This window comes from Peromyscus maniculatus, chromosome 6 (assembly GCF_049852395.1).
Source record: "Peromyscus maniculatus bairdii isolate BWxNUB_F1_BW_parent chromosome 6, HU_Pman_BW_mat_3.1, whole genome shotgun sequence".
Classification (NCBI taxonomy): Eukaryota; Metazoa; Chordata; class Mammalia; order Rodentia; family Cricetidae; genus Peromyscus; species Peromyscus maniculatus.
Window position 1 is genome coordinate 86,118,681 of NC_134857.1, and position 20,598 is coordinate 86,139,278.

At 38.7% G+C, this 20,598-nt stretch overlaps 1 protein-coding gene across 2 annotated transcripts in view; it reads right to left on the minus strand.

Annotated features, from left to right (window-relative positions):
• The window catches only part of Rap1a (RAP1A, member of RAS oncogene family), a 79,267-nt gene that overhangs the window by 16,237 nt on the left and 42,432 nt on the right, over window positions 1–20,598 (minus strand). For both annotated transcript variants that reach the window (XM_076574753.1, XM_076574754.1), the window contains exons 2-3: window positions 4,751–4,834; window positions 796–864 (exon numbers count right to left, since the gene is read on the minus strand). In XM_076574753.1, the coding sequence (XP_076430868.1) occupies window positions 796–864; window positions 4,751–4,807 (126 nt within the window). In that variant the 5' untranslated portion in view covers window positions 4,808–4,834. The remainder of the gene's footprint in view (window positions 1–795; window positions 865–4,750; window positions 4,835–20,598) is intronic.

A 20,598-nucleotide genomic window follows, 5' to 3' on the forward strand; every position in this document is an offset into this window, starting at 1 on the left:
CTTCCTTCTCTCTCTTATCAACAGCCTGCAGCAGAGTAGAAATTTGTCACAACCAATGGAGCTACAATGACACATTGTTATGAGCCAAGTCCACGGTTGGCATTACAGTCACTTTCCATATATGTTCCACAGATCCTGAGAAACATGACAGGTACTCCCATTACACTATTACACATTTTTGATTCATTTTAATAGTCTAAAGGTAAATATCTTTAAATTTATTACAAATCAAAACCAAAACTTAAAGGATAACTTCAATCATAAAAATGATCTTAAGTTTTGTTAACTAACAGTTGAAAATATTAAGTAGAAAAATACACCTATGTATAAATCCCCAATACTCACACAAAAGCCTAGGTGTGGGCTTAATATTTTTCTACTTAAACTTCCCACTGGGAAAATGCATTCAGAAAAGAATAAACTATTAGCTGGGCGTGGTGGCTCTTATCTTTAATCCCAGCACTTGGGAGGCAGAGGCAGGTGGATCTCTGTGAGTTTGAGGCCAGCCTGGTCTACAGAGTGAGATCCAGGACAGGCACTAGAAACTACAGAGAAACCCTGTCTCGAAAAACCAAAATTAAAAAAAAAAAAAAAAATGAACTATTAAGCAGCAATAGCACATAGGGCACTCTCCGAAGCAGTGTTCAGTGAAGAATGTTTTATACAGGTGGAACTCCTAAAAACAGACAGCAGGTTTCTATCATTTCTCAAAACTATCTTAAAAAGCAATTCCATAGGTCAAGTTTGAAAGCTGTAAAGAGTACTCGTAAGTGCATGCACTGTTTCACATTTTACCTTTCTGTAGGAATCTTCTATCGTTGGGTCATATTTTTCAACAAAAATTCCCTGAACAAACTGAACTGTCTGAGAGGAGAAAACAAACAAACCAGAGTTAAAGACTTGAAAGGAAAATCAAATGTTCCTAAGTGTTATTTAACCTTACAAATTGTAAGGTAATGAAACTATGGTGAAATTCTGAATAAACACAAATATAAAGCATCAGTATTATTTTCCAGTAAGAATGCAACCAAACTACAAAGATATTTACTGCAAAAAGATATGGTCATGTTAAAAACTTATCAATACAGCTACTACACTGCTACACATGATTATGTTACATCTTAAAATACAGAGATACAGACAGCAAGATTCTAATTCATTAAAATTGAGACCATCCAAATGTAACTTGTCTAAAAGGAGAGAGATAAGGGTTCTAAATGTTTATACTGTTTAAACTGTAAGAAAGAACAGGGAATTTAGAGTTACTAAATATCTGTTTGCTTCAATTTTAGACTGTAACCACATTTAAGTTCCACTTGTACCCCAGAAATACTTTTCCGATTTGCCAGCTGAACTTACAATACAGATTCCAAAGTCTTACTCTTTCCAGTGGAAAACACTACCTAGTCACAGACACCAACTAGCCAAAGATAACTATGTAATGTACATATATGAATATACACAAAACTCAGAATATTTGAGTGCAGTACAATCTATGGGTTCAGGAATAAACTGAGACCCTTGGGACATACAGAAAAGGGAGAATACTGTACTTTCATCTGCAGTATACTGAATGAATGTATCTGAATGTACACTAGAAAGAATATTTATCATTAAATGGCAAGTACAGATCATAATTCTGAGATATTTCCTAGGAAGTTTTAAAACAGGTTCTGGAATATTCTTGCCTATAGGCAAAGGCAAATATGCAGACCAAGGTCATCTACACTTAAATTACTTAAATGAACTTCAGTATATAATCACAGTAAAAATTTGAATTATTCTCACCCTCCCTTCATCCCTCTGTGTTGGTGATACAACTCAGGACCCTAGGTATTATAGGAAAATATCCTACCATTATACTGTATCTCAACTATGTGTGCACATGTGTGCAGAGATTAGAGGAGGACATTGGGTGTCCTACTCTATCACTCCCTGTCTTATTCCTCCGAAACACAGCTACACACACACACTCATTAACCATTGGGGTAACAGATGTGTACATACCCCCACCCAAGCTTTGTATGAGTGCTGGGGATTTACACATAGGTCCTCAAGCTTACACAACAAGAGTTCTTACCCACTAAGCCATCTCCTTGGGTCCACGGTCCTTTAATCCTCATTTTTTATCAAGGATTTAATCACTTTTTATTATGACATAATTTAGATAAGGAAAGTCTGACATGGCTTTCTGGCTAGTGTAGCCTAGAGGAGAGGTTCTCAAAATACGGTCCAGCATATGAGGTCCACAGGTGCATGAGATCCCAGTGCTAAGATGTCCGGTCCTCCTCTTGTACTTGTCTCCACTACTACAAGTGCTCCGATACAGATGGCATGGAAGCCTAAGCACTGTCCTGGAGCTTGACATTACTGGTGTCTGTAAACATCAACTACCACCTCACCCTAATCACTTCTTCACAGAGTAACCTTCCATTATTCCTATGAATCTTGTCCTCTCAGCTCTCAAGGATATCGCATTTATTCATATCAATTTTCATTTGGCTTCCATACTGGATCTGTTCCTCCCTCTTGTGTCATTATCTTCTTTTCCACTGGATCACTGCCTCCAAGATACTAAAATGCTCTGCTACCTCCAATTCCCAAACAAACAGAAAGCTCCTCTAGCTTCTCCTGTCTCGGTTTGCTCTCATAATCAGACTATCTGATTATGGTAATCCATTTCCTCAGCTCTCAATTACTCTTCGACTCTACCCAGCATGGTTGTGCAACATCACCAGACCAAATGTTCTTCTTTGATGATGTGTAACCATCTCCACGCACCATTCCTCTTTCTCCCTTGACTTCTGAGCAGTCAAGTAGACACATCTATGCACTCAGTCACAGTACAAGATACCTTCTTCAGTGTTGGATATTCCAATCCTATCTATCCTCTAATAGTTGACAACTATTCAGAACTCAAGCCTGGGCTTTTCTCTCCTTATTCTCTTCTCAGACCATCTAGTTTGCTCCTATGGAATTTAATTTTTTTTTCTTATCCTATTACCATCCTGTCATCCTGTTTCCATCTACCCAACCTGTTCAAGTAACAGTTCATGTATTTCATAGGTCCCTCTCCTCAGCATTTCTAACCTTTTAAAAAAGTCCTTTCAATCTTATTTATATGTATCTACATTTATGTGTGTATGAGCCCATGGAGGCAAGAACAGGGCACAGGACTCTGTGGGTCTGGACTTACACATTATTGTGAGCCATTCAATGTGGGTACTGATAAATGAACTCAAGTCCTCTTCAAGAACAGTACTTTCTCTTAAGTATTAAATCTTAGGTGTCATAGGTTAGTACATACAAAGGTGTTTTATGCTTTTGTATTGCATTCTACTCTGAATATGTATTAAGAGTTACTTAACTAGCTCCTAAGGGTAGGCATTTCCAATTTCTTATCATTATGAAGAATATTGCAATGGATACTTTTGATGTGATCGTTTTGCACATGTGAACTAATAATTGGGATAAAACATCCAGAGAGAATTTGCTGAACTGAAAATTACATGTAAATCCAGGTGTGTGGTATATATTTGTAATTCTAGCACTTGGGGAATTGAGGCAGGGGGATTACGAAATTCAAAGCCAGCCCGTGAGAGCCATTTCTACTCTCCTCCATCAAATTACATGCATTTGAAAAATCATTTCCACAAAGGTGTTAATTTATACTCCTAACAGGCTAACAGTAATGGAATTGTCATAAAATTAAATATGATCAATATATTAATGGCAATTAAAATTGTATCACAAACCTCTTTTAAACTCTTAAAGATTCACTTGTGTATTTGATGTATTTTACTTGAGCAACTTGAGTATCTCATAAGTATAAGACTTTATGTTTCCATTCCTTCCCTCTTAATCCCCATCAGCCCAGAAGTCCGTGTCAAGTCTACCTCCTATTTAATCTTCAAGCATCTGTATGCCTCTTTTTCACTACCATGGCCCTAAGCCAAGCACACATAAGCAAGCTAGTTGCCTAACAAGCTCCCAACTTTCTCTCACTCTTCTAAATTACACAGTTTAAATAAAGTCCACTTGTTAAATAAGACATTTAGCTAACTCATCGGCTTCCCAGTACCCTCAAGAAACCCTACATTCTATGTCCTATTGTTCTTGGACCTTAGTTACAAGCTCTTACATAGTAATCTCTAAGTCACCTGGGCTCCCACCTCCCTGTCACCTCACTTCCTCATGCCTGGCTATTCTGGCCTTTCTTGCAGTTGTCAAAGCTAAGGGCCACTTGTCAGTCTCTCCCTTAAAATTTTGAATTTTTGTTTCAGAGCATCGTAGTTCTTTGCTTAATTGTGTATTATTACATCTCTTCTTCTACGATACAGTAAGCTCCATGAGAGACTTTTTATTTGCTGTTATGACCCCAGAGGCTGGACAGTACCTCATATAAAACAAAAAGTAGTGTTCATTCCATGCAAGCTCGGAGTCAGGCAAAGGAGAATCTACTCTACTACAATCTGTAACACCTTCCCCAATGGAATGTAAACTTCCTCGACAATGAAAATTACATTCCACTTTGAATCACAAACACTAGTGGCCAATTAAGTGGTTGGCAGACAAAAGAGTAAGTAAGTGGCTCAACAGTATAAAGCTACACATCTTTCGCTATAGATAGCAGGTTTATAAAGAACAATGCTGCCCTTTTCCTTAGGGACTAGATGCATGAAAACAAGCCAATGGCCGTATCTTGTGTGTTAATACTGATTAGTTATAGCTGGGTGGATAAAAAACTTACCAGAGCAGACTTCCCCACGCCTCCTGAACCAAGGACCACTAGCTTGTACTCACGCATGATGTGCTCTGTTTAAATACTGACAACCTAAAAAGCAAAAAAATGAAAATAAAGATTCACAAACATACAAAACAGCTTAAGAATATAGCATCAAACACAGGATTTTGCTTAAAAAATTTTTCCTTGATATTATCTAGCCAGAGCACAGAGGCTATTGAGCAAAAATCAAACATTTTTCAATAATAGCTTTATAGGACTACTGCCAGACACTTTAATTTATTGAAGATGATCTCTTACTAGGTGCTAATCATTAAGCCTATTCATGTTACTTTGAAGAGCGACCATAAACGGGATATTAAAATCAATACAGTCTTAAAACTGTAACCATAAACTAATTATTTGCAAAGCTGCACTTTGGAGATAATCATGAGTTTTAATATAATCTACATGCTATTTTACATGCTTAAAACATATAGTAGTTCTGTAATATTTTATTCATTGTTACATTACAGCTGAACTGTGTAAAACGTCAGCTTGAAAATTCTTAGAATATAAATAGTAGGTGAAAAGACATGTTAGCCTGTACCAGCAGGGGTTAGTAAGCACTCCCTAAGATCCAAAGAGCTGCAGAAAATAAATGGATTATAAGCTTATCTTACAAAGTAAAAGCCAGGAAATGATTTCCAGTGGCCCATATGGAGTAACAAAGGTAAAACTTTTCACCCTATAGGAAACTGCTGGAACACTGGGCAAAAAATGAGATAATTATTTTAGACATTGAGAAATAAATAATGTAGGATGGTAACATGTGGATAAGAAAGATAGGAAGTGAGACTCAAGCTCCTTAGCTTTCTGTCTGAAGGCACTTTAGGCTGTGCTACAGGAGAAAGGATTCAAGAACAGCTTTGCAAATATACCTGAGAAAAGGGAGTTAGGCTCTGACAATTCCAGAAATCTTCAGAAGGACCCACTGGAGACTGGGGCCAAGCTCTCACTCAATGACTAACTGAAGAGTGAATGGGTAATTGTCAGTTATATGTAGTCTTCCAACCAAAACAACAGAGGTGCATGTTGTATCCAGACACTGGTTTTTCTCAGCATGATTAAATTCCATGGATTATCAAGAGTAATTGACTTGACAATATATTCCTTAGAAATGTATCCCCCCCCAAAAAAAAAAAACTACCACCAACCATGTAGACTGAACTACATAAGATAAAGCAGAGACCTATATGCTGCTGAAGTCCCAAGGTTCACCTGGTGCTTGAGAATGGAGTTCTTCCTTGGTCAAACGCCAGGCATCCACTAGATACCTCACACTTCAGCGGAAAAAATCTAACAACCCCCTTAGTGATTCTTTTCATGCTTTTCAACATGGGGCTTTACAAAAGCCATGGCCGGGTGGGGTGGCTCACACCCTTAACCCCAGCACTCAAGTGGCAGATCTCTGTGAGTCTGATGCCAGTCAGGGCTACCTAGTGAAATACTGCCACACAAAGAAGAAAGCTATGGAATGTGAAGCTGAGCTGTGCTTACAGAGGTACCTGTACTAATATAGTTTACATTTTATCTAGTTACCCAAAGGGAAAAAACAGTGATTTTTTTAAATTTAAATTTCACCTTTTATGCGCATGAGTGCTCTGATTGCTTGCATGTCTGTGCACTATATGTGTGCCTGATACCCATGGGGGCTAGAAGAGAGCACCAGACAGATCCCTTGGAACTGTAGTTACTTATGGTTATAAGCCACCACATAGGTGCTGTGAATCAAATCTGGGTCATCAAGAATAGCCAGTGCTCTTAACCTCTGAGCCATCTTTCCAGTCCTGACACAGTGATTTTTTTTAAATGTTATTATGGTTACATTTGTATAACATGGACTGAAGAAAGAACAGATCAACAGTTAACGGAGATTAGTTAAGAAGCCACATCAGTAGTTTAGTGAGACCTGATGGGGACCTGTATTGCAACACCAGGGCTGCGATGAAGTCAGTGCTTTTCAGAAGGTTCGGGACTCTACTTGACCAGAGGTAACTGTCAGGAGAAAAAAAGAAAGACACTCATAACTTCTAGGTATCAAGCTTGAGCAAGTAAGTGGCTGACAGGACACCTGCAACTGAAGCAGGTACATTTCTTAGAGAAATGCAGTTGGAAAGTCCTGTGGGAAAAGTATGTAAGAGAATTTGATAGCTATTTTTGAAACTCAAGTTTGGAAGGGACTGAAAGATGGCAGCAATTAAAACCACAGCAGCAGACAAAATCAACTAAGGAGCACTCAGCAAAAAGAGAAGCAAGCTAAGAAGGAAACTGAAGATAACCACATGTTATCACAGAGACATAAAGGGAGAGGTGAGCTGTGCTAAGTCTGTGCTTGACCAACTCATGTGGTATCCTAACTATGTATTGGACAGTTCTCTTCTGTACCTGAGAACAATGCTGATGGTGAAACACAAGAGCACAGCTTCCCACACCAAGCCTGTTCCATCCTTCTCCAAGCCTCGTAAGGGACTGCTGTCATATGACAGTGTGTGAACTCACTAGCTCTCTAACTCAAGTTTCTCTTTCATGAGGTATACACAAAACAGTGAACTTGTTGATATTCCCCGAATGCCTCCAGATCTTCTACGGAAACAGGAATTAGGGAAAGAATTCAGAGATGATCAAATTACTTGGGGGAATTCTCCAACAACAAAATATTTAGATTCTGTTCCTTAACAAAATAGTTAAGATATCCAACTTTCAAAGTCATTTTCACATACAGAATATTGGTTGTAGATATACATACGTAGGCACATCCATAGAAACAAAAAAAATAGCTTGTCCAACAAGCACACACATACAAATTATCAATAACAGTAACGGGAATTAACATTTTCTTTCTAAAAGGAGTTACTTCTAACACATTACTGCCAAATTAAAAAAAAAAAAAACCACTATATTCTTCCAAGCAAACTCTATGTCTTTTTATGGAAATCTCTTGTGTCCTGCACTCCCAACAAGCACCAGAAAATGTCTTACTTTGGCTAAGACTACTGACAAATACAGAGGACAGGATAAACATGGCACTCTAAGTTTTAAGTCAATCTTGACTCCTTAACATTATGGTTCAAGTTCTAAATTTTTTTTTTTCATTCTTCCTTCAGCAAAACTAGTTTTAGAAAATAACATAACTTGGTTGTCAAAGCAAATAAACCCTAAATTTGTTTTCTGTATTTTAAAAAATACACAAACTAACAAACTATAAGACAAAAGTTTTTCCTGCAAATTGAACCTAAAATATAAAATTTACTAAAGGAAATCAAGCATTTGGATGAGGTGAGAAAATTTAAGATATTTGAGCTAAACTTCAAACAGCAGTGACCCCAAAGGTGCTCTCCTAGAAACTGCTTGCTATATGTAACCTTATCCACTTATTCATTCATAGACAGTCTCATTACGCATCCCTGGCTGACATGGTCAATACTCTGTAGACCGGGCTGGCCTCTGACAGACAGATCTGCCTGCCTTTGCCTCTGGAGTGCTCGAATTAGAAGTGTACGCCACGTTCTATTAAAACTGGTCAAAGCAACCTAGTATGAGGAGCAGGGTCCCAAAAGCCAGTCAGAGACAGCCCCAGCTACACAACTGTCACATACATGCAGAGGGCCTAGGTCTTAACACAAGGCGAGGTGCTTAGTCTTTCAACAACTTGATATGCCATGTTTTGTTGATATCCATGGGAGGCCTGCCCTTTTTGAAAGAAATGGAGGAGGAGTGGAGGGAGGGGAGTAAGGGGGGAAGTTGGGGGAAGTTATGGGAGGAGAGGAAGGAGGAAAAACTGCAATCGGGAACTAAAATAAATAAATAAGAGGGGGGAGAAAGAGAAAAAGAAAGAAAATAAATAATTGGAGAAAAAGTGTGTGTCACCATACCCCACCCCATGGTTAAATGTTTGCAGATACCAGCAATATTATTTATTTATTTATTTATTTATTTATTTATTTATTTATTTATTTATTTATTTATTTATTTATTTCTGAGACATAGTTTCTCTAATATATTGCCCTGGCTATCCTGGAACTCATTATGTAGACCAGGCTGGCCTCAAACTCAAGAGATTCACCTGCCTCTGTCTCTCAAGTGTTGGGATTAAGGTGTGCACCACCACACCGGAGTCAATATTTTAAAACCGGTAAGTGGGGCAGAAGCTGGAGCTTATTGGTTGAGCACAGCATGCAGCTTGGGGTTGGATTCTCAGCACTGTAAAACAAAACAGAATAAAACTCTGACAAGTGGCCACAGCATGTTTTAGGGAGGGGGGAAATACATACAGAAACCATGACAGGATTTAGCTTTCTAAAACAAACAACCATCTTAATAGTATAACATATGGAAAACCCCAGTTTTCTGATATGAAACCGTATAATTACTATCTCATTGAAAGCATTCACCTTGAAACCCTCTTTTCTTGTAGTTTCTAATACTCTCTAGACTGGTCTACTTGGGGAAGGAAGGGACTGTATATACAGAAACTGATGAGGAAATGAAAGGTGCCATGTGGTGTAAATAGTGGATCGAGTCTCAGAACTTTTCATGCTCACCATGCAGCAGGTGCTCAAGTCCCTTATATGCCACAACATCTGTATAAGAACTACATATATCTCCCTATATACTTTAAATCATTTCTAGATTGCTTGTGACACCTCATAAAATGTGAATGTTATGTAAGTTGTTACCATCACATGTTATTTACGGTATGATACAAAAAGAAAAAATGCGCATGCTCAGTATAGATGTCATTTTCTTTCTAAATATTTTTTATTCATGACTGGTTTAAGCCATGAGCACAGAATATAAGATTATAGCATGTCAGCTGTATTTCATCAGACTATATGGCCTAACAAACCACAAAACATTGATTATGTGGCCCCTTAAAGAAAAGACTGCTAATCCGCTCCAGTTTACCAGAGGAAATATTAAGTACTTTATTTGTTAATATTTTTAATTCACACATTCTTAATATTCTCATTTTTATCTCAATTATCCTCATTTTAAAAGAAAGATTTATTTTAATTTTCTGTGTAAAGATGTTTGCCTGCATGTCTGTGTACCATATGCATGCAGTATCCAAGGAAACCAGAAGAGGGCAATGGATCCCTGGAACAGCAGTTATAGACAGGCGTATTATCTTCATTTTTTTAAAAAAATGATTTTATTTTTATTTTATGTCCATTGGTATTTTGCCTATATGTGTATCTGTGTGAGGGTGTCAAATATCCTGAAGCTGGAGTTACAGACAGTTGTGAGCTGCCACGTGGGTGCTGAGAAATGAACCTGGGTCCTCTAGAAGAGCAGACCGTGATCTTAATCACTGAGCCACCTCTCCAGCTATTATCTTCATTTTATAGCTGAGTCAGAGAGGCTAACACTAAACTAAGCAAGCTCTTCAGAGATAGAGGGCTGATTTCATTTAGATGAGAAAGGACAACCACAGATCAGAAAAACTATTTGAGAGACAAAAAAAAATTTTTTTAAGATTATAACAAAACTAAAGAAACAGTTAAAGAGACCCTGTGGGAGGCTGTAAAATAAATGTTTAAAGACCTTTCGAGGTTATAATGTTTATCTAAAAGATCTACTGGAGACTTATAAAACATGATTATATAAAAAGTTGGTAGATGGGATGAAGAGGAAAGCATGGTTTAAAGTAAGAGTCAGTTACTGAGTTTATATACTGAGCCCACAGCGTAGAAGAAAAGGACAGAGACAGGGAATATATAGTAAGAGGGTGCTATGATTTGAGTATATGCCAATCTCATGTGCTGGAAACATAATCCTCAAAGTCATATCTTAATAGTATAATATTTGAGAGGTGGGACTGAATCATGAGGGCTTCGATCATTAACAAAGAATTACTGGGTTGTCTGAAGATTGGCTTTGTTATATCAAAGTTTTCCTTTGCTTTGGAAAAGGTTGAGTATTTGTCTCTATATGGAAAAATTTCAATTCTAAACAACTGTGGGAAAACGTCATGCCAACAAACTAGATGAGCATACTTTCAAAATTACTAGGAAAGGTGCTAAGGAGTGGCTCGGTGATAAAGGGGTGTGCTGTTCAAGCATGAGGACCCGAACTTAGATTCCCAGCACACAAATAAAAAGCCAAATGTGGTGGTTGGGTCTGGTGGTGCATACCTCTAACTCCAGCACTAATAAGGTGGGGATGGGCAAAAGGGGAGCTGGGCAAGGGGTGGAGAATGAGAGGCAAATTCTAAGGGATGCCTGGGCAACCAGTTTTACAATAACAGTGAGTTCAGGTTCAGTGGAAAACTATGTCCCCTCTAAATAAGGTGGAGAACAATAAAAGAATACCTGACATCAACCTCTAACACTAACATATGTAAGACAGATATAAACACGCTTGCACCCTAAACACCCACATCTACTCCACAAATGAAACACATACACACATAACTAGGAAAGCAAAAACAAAAACAAGAAAATTTATTCAACCAGACTCAGAAACTGAAAAATCAACAATATTAGGTCTAAATCGGGTTCCCCAAATGACAGCCCTGATGACAATGCCTTAAACAGGACGACTCTGCCTGCCCCAGTGGACAGAAGGATTGTTATACTGGGTAAAGAGGAACTTAAAGTAAGCATTTGGGATCTCTGCAGGCAGGCTTCTACTTACCAGGACACCACTACCTCCCCTATCTGCCCGCAGTGGTCAACTACCTCAGACAGGGCATCTCAACAGCCTGCATCAGCTCCAAAAGCACCCCCACCCCTATCATTTAAAATCTGCTTGCTTTCCAGCAAACTGCTGTTCCCTATTCTCAGAGGCAGAATGGCAGTTTGTCCCCACCATTAACTTTTCTTTCTACCCACAGAATAGTCCAGTTCAGTGGTTTCACCGTATCAAACAATAAGAGTGGTAAACAGCCGGCCGTGGTGGCGCATGCCTTGAATCCCAGCACTCAGGAGGCAGAGGCAGGTGGATCTCTGTGAGTTTGAGGCCAGCCTGGTCTACAGAGTGAGTTCCAAGACAGGCACTAGAAACTACACAGAGAAACACTGTCTCAAAAAAACAAAAAAAAAAAAAAGGGGGGGGGGAGTGGTAAACAAAAATATTAGGAATAATGCAAAAGAGGACAGTAGTCCCAACACAATGAAAAGAAACCCTAACTCCAATTCTGTATACTACATATGGTGAACATTTCTTTATGAGAAGTCATTGCTGACAAATACAACACTTAGAAAATAATATACTTAACTTAGATGTGGCAAACTTGTACAAGGGGCTGTTTTTTGTCTTTTCTGGCTTTAAATAATAAAATTAAAATATAAGAACTTCTTTAGTGGCAAGCCACCAAACCCAGCACTAGACAGGTCATGAAGCCTCCTGTGATCTCTACTTCACACAATACTCCACTCCATTTCTGGGAGGCTGAGCTGTTAGAAGTTCTTTCCAGTGCTCTGGGTCTTGTAGTGGCCACTAGCTGGTTTCAGTTCTGCCCACTGTTATAAATAAAACAAAGAGAATTCCTCTTCTATTTCTATACTTCAAACGCTTGATGAGGTGTTTTTTTTTTTTGTTTTTGTTTTTTTAAATTTCTTCCTTAGTCTCTATATGTATTCTTCTGAAATAAGTAGTCTTCTTCTTCTGTTTTAAAACCTATTTCTGTTACTGCTCTGGTCTCCTCTGGAAAAGCTTCAGTCTCTCTTACTCCTTTTAATATATACTTGGTACTTGGGATATATCTTGGTGGCAAGGTTATTTGCATACCCCAGTAGTGTGCAAACAAACAAAAACCAAACCAACAAAACCATCCCATGGTTGCTTAGCAGTAGGAGTCACTATCTTTAACAAAAAAATGTGGTCACTATTACCTTAATCTACAATTAAGTTACTTGAGTATTTTCCTCTATAATTCTAAGATTTATACTGCTGCCTCTTAATTTGGTTTTAGATATCATGGTAAGAGTACCCATCTACAAAGTGCTAGAGAATCCCTTATCCAAAATGGGCATAGAGGTGCTTCAGACTCTGAGCTGTCAATCTGCACTTGAGGAATTTGGAGCTCTGCTACTCAGCCCTCAGTATATCTACGTCTAAAGTAAACTTTTTAGTTGAGGGGAAAGTAGAGACCTTATTAGAAGGCTGGTGAGTGTGTCTGGTTTTTGTTTGTTTGTTTGCTTTTGTTGTTGTTTTTAAGGAAAAAGCACTAAATTATAACTTGTTCTTAGTGTCATCACTTTTTGGTGCATGAAAGAAACTTAGAAAAAACTCCTGGCAGTTTCCACTGGTCCTTCGGTTCACAGCATTTCTCTGCATAATCCTTATATACATATTAACTAGAAACACAAGTTATACTGTTTTAAAGAACCATCTATATTATCTAACTAAATCTTTGTCAAAATCGTTAATATGAGGCTGGGAATGGTGGCACACACCTTTATTACCAGCACTTAGAAGGCAGAGGAATGTGTACTGGAGCCTACTTGTTCTACATAGTCAGTTCCAGGCCAGCCAAGGCTATATAGTGAGATCCTCACAAACAGACAAACATATATTACCACTTGAATGATAGTTAATTCATTGAATAAATCCTTGGAATTTTCTAAATATTCAAGTAAAAGAGTTTCAAAGGTAACAGTAAAATTTCTGTTGTTTGATAAGTAGCCTTGAAAGTTTTAACATACTATTGTGACAATAAAATAATCTACCAATAAATTTATCCACTGGCCAAAAATGTTGCTGTGTCTGGTAGTTAATTTTGGTTGTCAACTTGATTGGGTCTGTAATAAACTAAGAGACATGCCACTGGGTAGGCTAAGGGTAGTTTCCTGGAAGGATTAAGTAATGGAGAAATCCTCCATTGAAGTGGATAGTACCCGCCAGCAGAGGGTCAGATAGAAGGTTCACAAACTGTTGCTTTTTGTCTGCTTGCCCTTACGCCCTGCAGGTGAGTGCAGAGACTCTGCTGCCATCTTCTACCAGCAGCAGAACTCAGCCTCTTGAACTTCTACACAGACAGTGGCTCTCCAAGAATCTTCCAGGCCTTCAGTGCCAAGTTAGGTCAGCGGAGGCATCTACTCTCGTAGACTCAACAGCTATAAGGCTCTCAGCCTCTCCAGTATGTAGACAGACATTGTTGGACTACACACCATGTGTCATGTAAAACAACTAACTAAATCTCCTTTGTAATATCTATTCATTCTATTGGCTTTGTTCCCCTGGAGAACCCTAATACAATCTCAATCTCTGTCATATTTTTGGTGGGCTTTTTTTTTCTTTTTCTTTTTTTGGTGACCCAGTGAGCTTAATTAGTACTGGCTACATGGGTACAGGAGAGGGGTTATTTAAAGAAACACGAGTTAACTTTTCAGTGGGTACATCACTGAAGAAAATCCCCCCCTTCCTCAGCAACTATGAACTGCCAATATTGGTCATGATTGTTTTTGGTGTTTGAGTCAAGGTCTTGTTCTGTAGTATAGACTAGCCTAGAACTCACAGCAATCCTCCTGCTCCAGTACTTAAATGCTGTGGCTATAGGTGTGTGCTACCATGTCTGGCTCCTTTTCTAATAATGCATTCTTCATCAGGAATTACTTATCTCTAAACTCTATCTTTTGTAATCTTTCTTTGGGATATCCAAATAGGGATAATTGGTCCCAGGTTTTGTTTTAAAAGTTACATTGCTCTCCATTACCACCAATCTTGAAAGATATTTTAGTTTAGTTTGTTTGTTTTTTGAGGTTTCTCTGTGTTACAGCTCTAGCTGTCTTAGAACTTGCTTTGTGGACCAGTTTGGCCCCAAACTCACAGAGATCCACCTGCCTCTCTGTCCTCCTAAGTGCTAGGATTAAAGGCTTTCACCACCACCTGGTGGTATTTTAGCTTTAATAGCTGTTGCTTTCAGTACACTGTAGTTAATGAGTCTACTGTATTGGTTTTTATTTTTCTTTCACTAACTCTGCTGTTGTAATGGCAGATCTTTTCAAACTAATTTGTTTCCCCCCTCTGGCTATTTTGATTGTAGTTTTAACTGAGCTGTTTAGGCTTAGATTTCTATTTAGCTTACTTAGGATCTAATATCTTCAACTGGTGTCTTTTTGCTGTTTTGGAAATACTCAACCTTAATCTCCTTAAATATTATCTCTATTTAATTTTTTCTCATATCTGGAATTCTGGTCAGACAACTGCTAGAAATCTCTTCCTGTATTAGGATGTAGATGAAGCTGCTATAATGAGTTTATTGTCTTAAACAATATTCAAGCCTCCCCCACCTCTGATCATATGGTCTAGGGCTTCTTTGGTAGTTTAGTAATATACAAGACAAACTTTTACATCTTACTCTGTCATTAAAGTACTACTTTCTATACAGCCCCACTTCCCCCAAAATAGCTCACCAACCATGCTACTTTCTTGTCAGTCCATGGGACAGAAGACAAGGAAAAAGAGGCCATACTTTTCCTCCTTATGCAAGACCTAGAAGTTGCACAATTTTCCACTTGCATCCCAAATTGCTAAGAATTTATCACAAGGACAGAGTTCACTTGCTGGAAGGCAATGAAATGGAAGTGTTAGCTGGGCAGCAAGGCATTCAACTAGCACATCCATTCATCACTACAGGGAAAAGGTATCAGGAAAACAACACTTCCTGCCATAATTTTCAAGTCATCTTTCCTTATACATTTCTATCCTTTTCTCTTTTAGTTAATCTGTTTTCCAGATTATCTTCTTGTTCACTAGTGTTCTATCACAACTCATTTATTTAAACTTATTTATACAAATATATTTATATTACAAATGTGTATGTTTATAAACGTGTATCTTTAGTTTCTAGATATTTTTCCCTTCAAAGCTAATGACAATACTTCCCCATCTCATTTTCTTTTCCTTAAGTATCACAGTGAAACAATTAAAAACCTGAACACAAGATCCACACTGGTTCATTTACTAAAGGGTTAGTTTACTAAAGGAAGTAACCATGTTACTTCCTCATTCTGTGCTTCAATTATTCACCTGTAAAGTGGTCCCTGCTTCACATATATAAGAACTGACTGAATTAATATGTAGCATAAATTAGAATATTGGGAGAGTCACAAGAAGTTCTATAACACCAAGTATCATAATGCTATCATTTTTATATTTTAATTTAAATTTTCCTAAACATGCTATTCTATATACAATAATGATAAAGCATGAAGCCAATGGGGGATCTAATTCAGCCATCTGCTGTTGTGTGTGGTTGGTCCTTATTTTCAATATCTTTTTTTCTTTCTTTCTCTCTCTCTCTCTCTCTCTCTCTCTCTCTCTCTCTCTCTCTCTCTCTCTCTCTCTTTCTTTCTTTGAGATAGGGTTTCTCTATGTAGCCCTGCCTGTCTTGGAACTCGGTCTGTAGACCAGACTGGCCTCGACCTCAGAGATCCCCCTGCCTCTGCCTCCCGAGTGCTGAGATTAAAGGCATGCAACCACCAGCTCTTTTTTCTTTTTAAACTGAGTAATTTTTTTAACTATGGTATGTGTTTGCTTCTGTTCAGGGGCTATCTCTGGCCAGAATTACTGTAAGCCATATTCTTATCTTGGAACTATCTACAAACTGAATCAGAGATGCAAATCTCACAGAGATTGGGTTATAACTATAAATGCTCCCCTCTCTACTTCTATTCAGTTTTCCTTGTAGCTGTCCAGGGTTGGGGCCACATTAGACACATGATGGGCTGTTTCCTAATAGGCTGAGTTAGTCTCCTACCAGTATGTGTCCAAGACAATGTAACCAACCCCAAAAGTTCAGTAAATGGCCTCATGAGAAAAACAGGTTGTGGTAGTTGTTCTAGCTTCCACTTCTTAAGCCTGTACAGAGCATGTCCTCTAAAACACTCACTCTGGGGCTGGGACTTTGCTCTGCGGTAGAATGTTTCCATAGCATGTGCCCCACCACCATGCACAAGGAAATGGGGATGAGCCCACTCTTGTACAGGCTCGCTCAGGGGACAAGAGCTGCAGTGAGGTCATGAATCCAATGGCCAGGTCATATCCAAAGTACTGGCTCTCAAACTCTTCCTGCTCCCCCTTCTGCTGTGTCACTACTTTGTTAAAAGTAGAGTAAGGGAAGAGAACAGCAGTGTTAGAATTACCTAGGGAAAGAAACAGTTACCTTCCAGCTACAGAACCTACCTATTCCTTTTTTATTACCAAGACAACAGTCTTAAACAGTCATTATTGTTCTTCTAGGACTTCTGAAACTGCCTTATAACTAGGTCACTGTTGCTTAATCTCCACAGTACAATATAGCTCTACACTGCAACCAGAATGATCTTTTTAAGATCTCTCTCTCCCTCCACCTCTCCCTGCCCCCCTCCCAGTGTGTGTGTGTGTGTGTGTGTGTGTGTGTGTGTGTGTGTGTGTGTGTGTGTGTGTGTGTCTTACCATGGTCATTGTCTTAGTTAGGATTAATTGTCAACTTGACACAGCCTCAAGTCATCTCAGAAGAAAGCCTCTACTGAGGATAACCATGAGCCCATGAGCAATCCATCAGCATTCCTCTGCTATACATCATTGGGTGTGAATTCTCTGGTTGGAGGCAATGCTATATGGAATAGCAAGGTGTCCCGCTTCCAGGTTCCCACTCTGAATTCCTGCCATGACTTCCCTCAATGATGGACTGTAACCCGGAAATAAATAAAATAAAGTAAACCCTTTCCTCCCCAAGTTGCTTTGATTAGCGTTTTATCACAGCAAGGGAAGAAACTATGACAATTACCATACTCCCTAGAGAATCAAATGGCTTCCTTTTCTTCTGGGGATACAGATTAAACCCCAGAACCAGTCTTCAAAGCTCTCAATAACTGGCCCCTTTGTACACTGTCTTCCTCTACACTTGTACTCACCACTGCCAGGCACCCTGACTTTCCCTTCTGTCCCTGTCATCTGGCATGCTTGCCTTTACCATGGGATTATACAAAAGCAGTTATTTCTTTTTCCTAAAATGCTTTTTATCTTCCTTCTCCACTTAGCTAATGCTGACTGTCATCCTGAGATCTCAATGTACTACTTCCATAACAGACTTTCTAGGGATGGGGGAATGGTTCAGCGGGCAAAGTGCTTACCGTGCAAGCATTAGGGCCTACATCTGAATCGACAAAACTCATATAAAGCAGGATACAGTAGTGTATCTACACTTCTACAGTAGGAGAGAGGGCAGAGAAAGCCATGGGGCAGGGAAGACCATGGGCCATCTGGTGTATTCTGCATAGAGGCAAACAACAATGAGACTCTGCCTCAAGCAAGGTAGAAGGTGAGAACCAACACCTGAGATTGCCCTCTGGCCTCCATGTGTTCCATGAGACCCTGTCTCAGAAAGGAAAAAAAAAAAAAAAAAGAACCTTTTAATCTCATTCTTACACAAAGCAATCTTATGGCACTGTTTTAATAACAAATTCTAGATTTGAAGTAGAGGGGCTGATAAAGATATGACACATGGCTGAATGTTGCATCATGTTATCAAATGCATATTCCCAATGCATTTGTATCAAATAATATATAATCTAATTTAGGGAGAAATTCATCATTTTGGCTTTCCTTTTTAATCCCTGAAAGACAGCTAAGAAAACAATTTTATAAACAACTTTAAACAGGCTTGTTCTTTCTACTATGAATTTTCATGCTATGAAGCAAGTGAGGTGGAAAGACTGGTTTTGGCGTTATTTGGTTTGTTTGCTTTTCTGAAGTGACTTTCAACATAACCCCAGCTGGCTTCAAACTCCAGCTCCTATCTCAGTCTTGGGAGCACACCACTAAACCTGCAGACAAGCTGGGAACCTCGAGTAACACTGAGATGGATTTGAAAACTTGAAAAAGAACTAAAAAAGAAGGGCTGGGGGGCACAGCTGCATGCCAAAGTCTAATTTGAATTCCAGCACCAGAACAGAATGAAAGAAACACTATCATTTCTTTTATGTCTTGTTTTAGTGTTAAAAAGTCTCATTTATTAATGCAGTAATTTAAATTGTAGTAGGTGATCAAGGTTACATATTACATCATTAAATCATTAGAATGAGCTGTTTTCTAGAAACAAAAATACTTTAAAATGAAAATCTCAAATGTACTTTTTACATTAAATAAAATTACTACTCCAAGGTAAAACGTAATTCTCATATTAAAATGATTTAATATTCATCCAGAAGGGATGATCTTTGCCAAAGTGCCCATGACTATAACTTTTCCTTCTAAACGTCTAGTACTGGGAATGCCTCTAATTAACAGAAGGGAGAACAGTATCATATCCAAAAATATCCTGTACCCTGCCTTTGGGGACAACATGTGCTCTTGGATCCATGAGCTATCACAACTCAGTGAATGCCTGTATCCTGTTTAGCAACATAGGAAATCATCACAAAGCATAATGGCTGACTGATGGACATGGAAACGGGGCAAAGGCAAACAACATTTATAAACTAGGCTAAAAAAACCTGTGTGTAGGTGTGTGTGTGCACGAGTGTGCAGGAGCATATGCACACAACACAGGTAAATGCTGGACACCTTACTGCTTCCATCTTATTTTCTGAAACAGGGTCTCTCTCTAAACCAGAGCTCACTGGTTAGGCAAGACTAGCTGGCCAATGAACTCTTGGGATCCTGTTTCTGATTCCCTGTAGGATTACAGGTGTACACTAGCAGCCTAGTGTAGTGTTCCCCAAAATATTGTGCACTCTAATAAACTTATCTGGGGTCAGAGACAGAACAGCCACAATATTAAACATAGAGGTTAGGCAGTGGCAGCACACGCCTTTAATCCTAGCATTCCAGAGGCAGAGATCTGCCTGGATCTCTGTGAGTTCAAGGATACAGTCAAGCATGGTGACTCACGCCTTTAATCCCAGAGAGTATGCCTTTAATCCCAGGGAGTGATGGCAGAAAGCAAAAAGATATATCAGGCGTCAAGACCAGAAACTAGAAGCATTTGGATAGTTAAGCTTTTAGGCTTTGAGCAGCACAGTTCAGCTGAGATTCATTCTGAATGAAGACTGAGATGCTTCCAGTCTGAGGAAACAGGGTCAGCTGAGGAACTGGTGAGGTGAGGTAGCTGTGGCTTGTTCTGCTTCTCTGATCTTCCAGCATTCACCCCAATACCTGGCCCCAGGTTTGATTTTACTAATAAGAACTTTGAAGATTCCTGCTACAGCCTAGCTTTTTACATGGGTGCTGGGGATCCAAACTGAGTCCTCATGACTACAGGGCAGGTGCTGACTGAGCCACTTTCACAATCCTCAATCTGAAAAACTCTGATTAATGCGTTCAAGGTTGACCAGAACATTTTTTATTTTTTGTACTTTAAAAGATACACTTGGCCAGGTTAATAGATTCTTCTAAGCACAGCTAAATATGTCCAATTCTGGAACCCACTGACAGATACTCTTCCATAAATGGTAGCATTTACTCTAATTTTGTTCCTTAAGGGGACTGCCAAATAAACTACATATTTTTAATCTTAAAATGAAGAAGCCTGAATTTGGTGTCATTTTGGGGGAAAAAAAGATCAATGTCACAAAGTTTCTGACAGATTTGTCTATTTTTTTTAGGCAGATTTAGCTTGATCATAAACCGAGCCGGGCCTCCTGAGTGCTGGAATTCAGGCATGAACTACCTCACCCAGCAATATCCCTATTTTTTTTTTTATAGATTATTTCATTTCTTCTATTCAGCTGAAATGTTGTGACCTTGAAAAGGAAAGGGAAACCATTTGACCAGCAGCAACTGAGCTTTATATAGCATTCTGTTATTTACAAAGCTTTTAAGTAATGAAAAAATTTAAAACATATAATTGTGCCCATTATAAAGGGAAACCACAAGAGAATTTA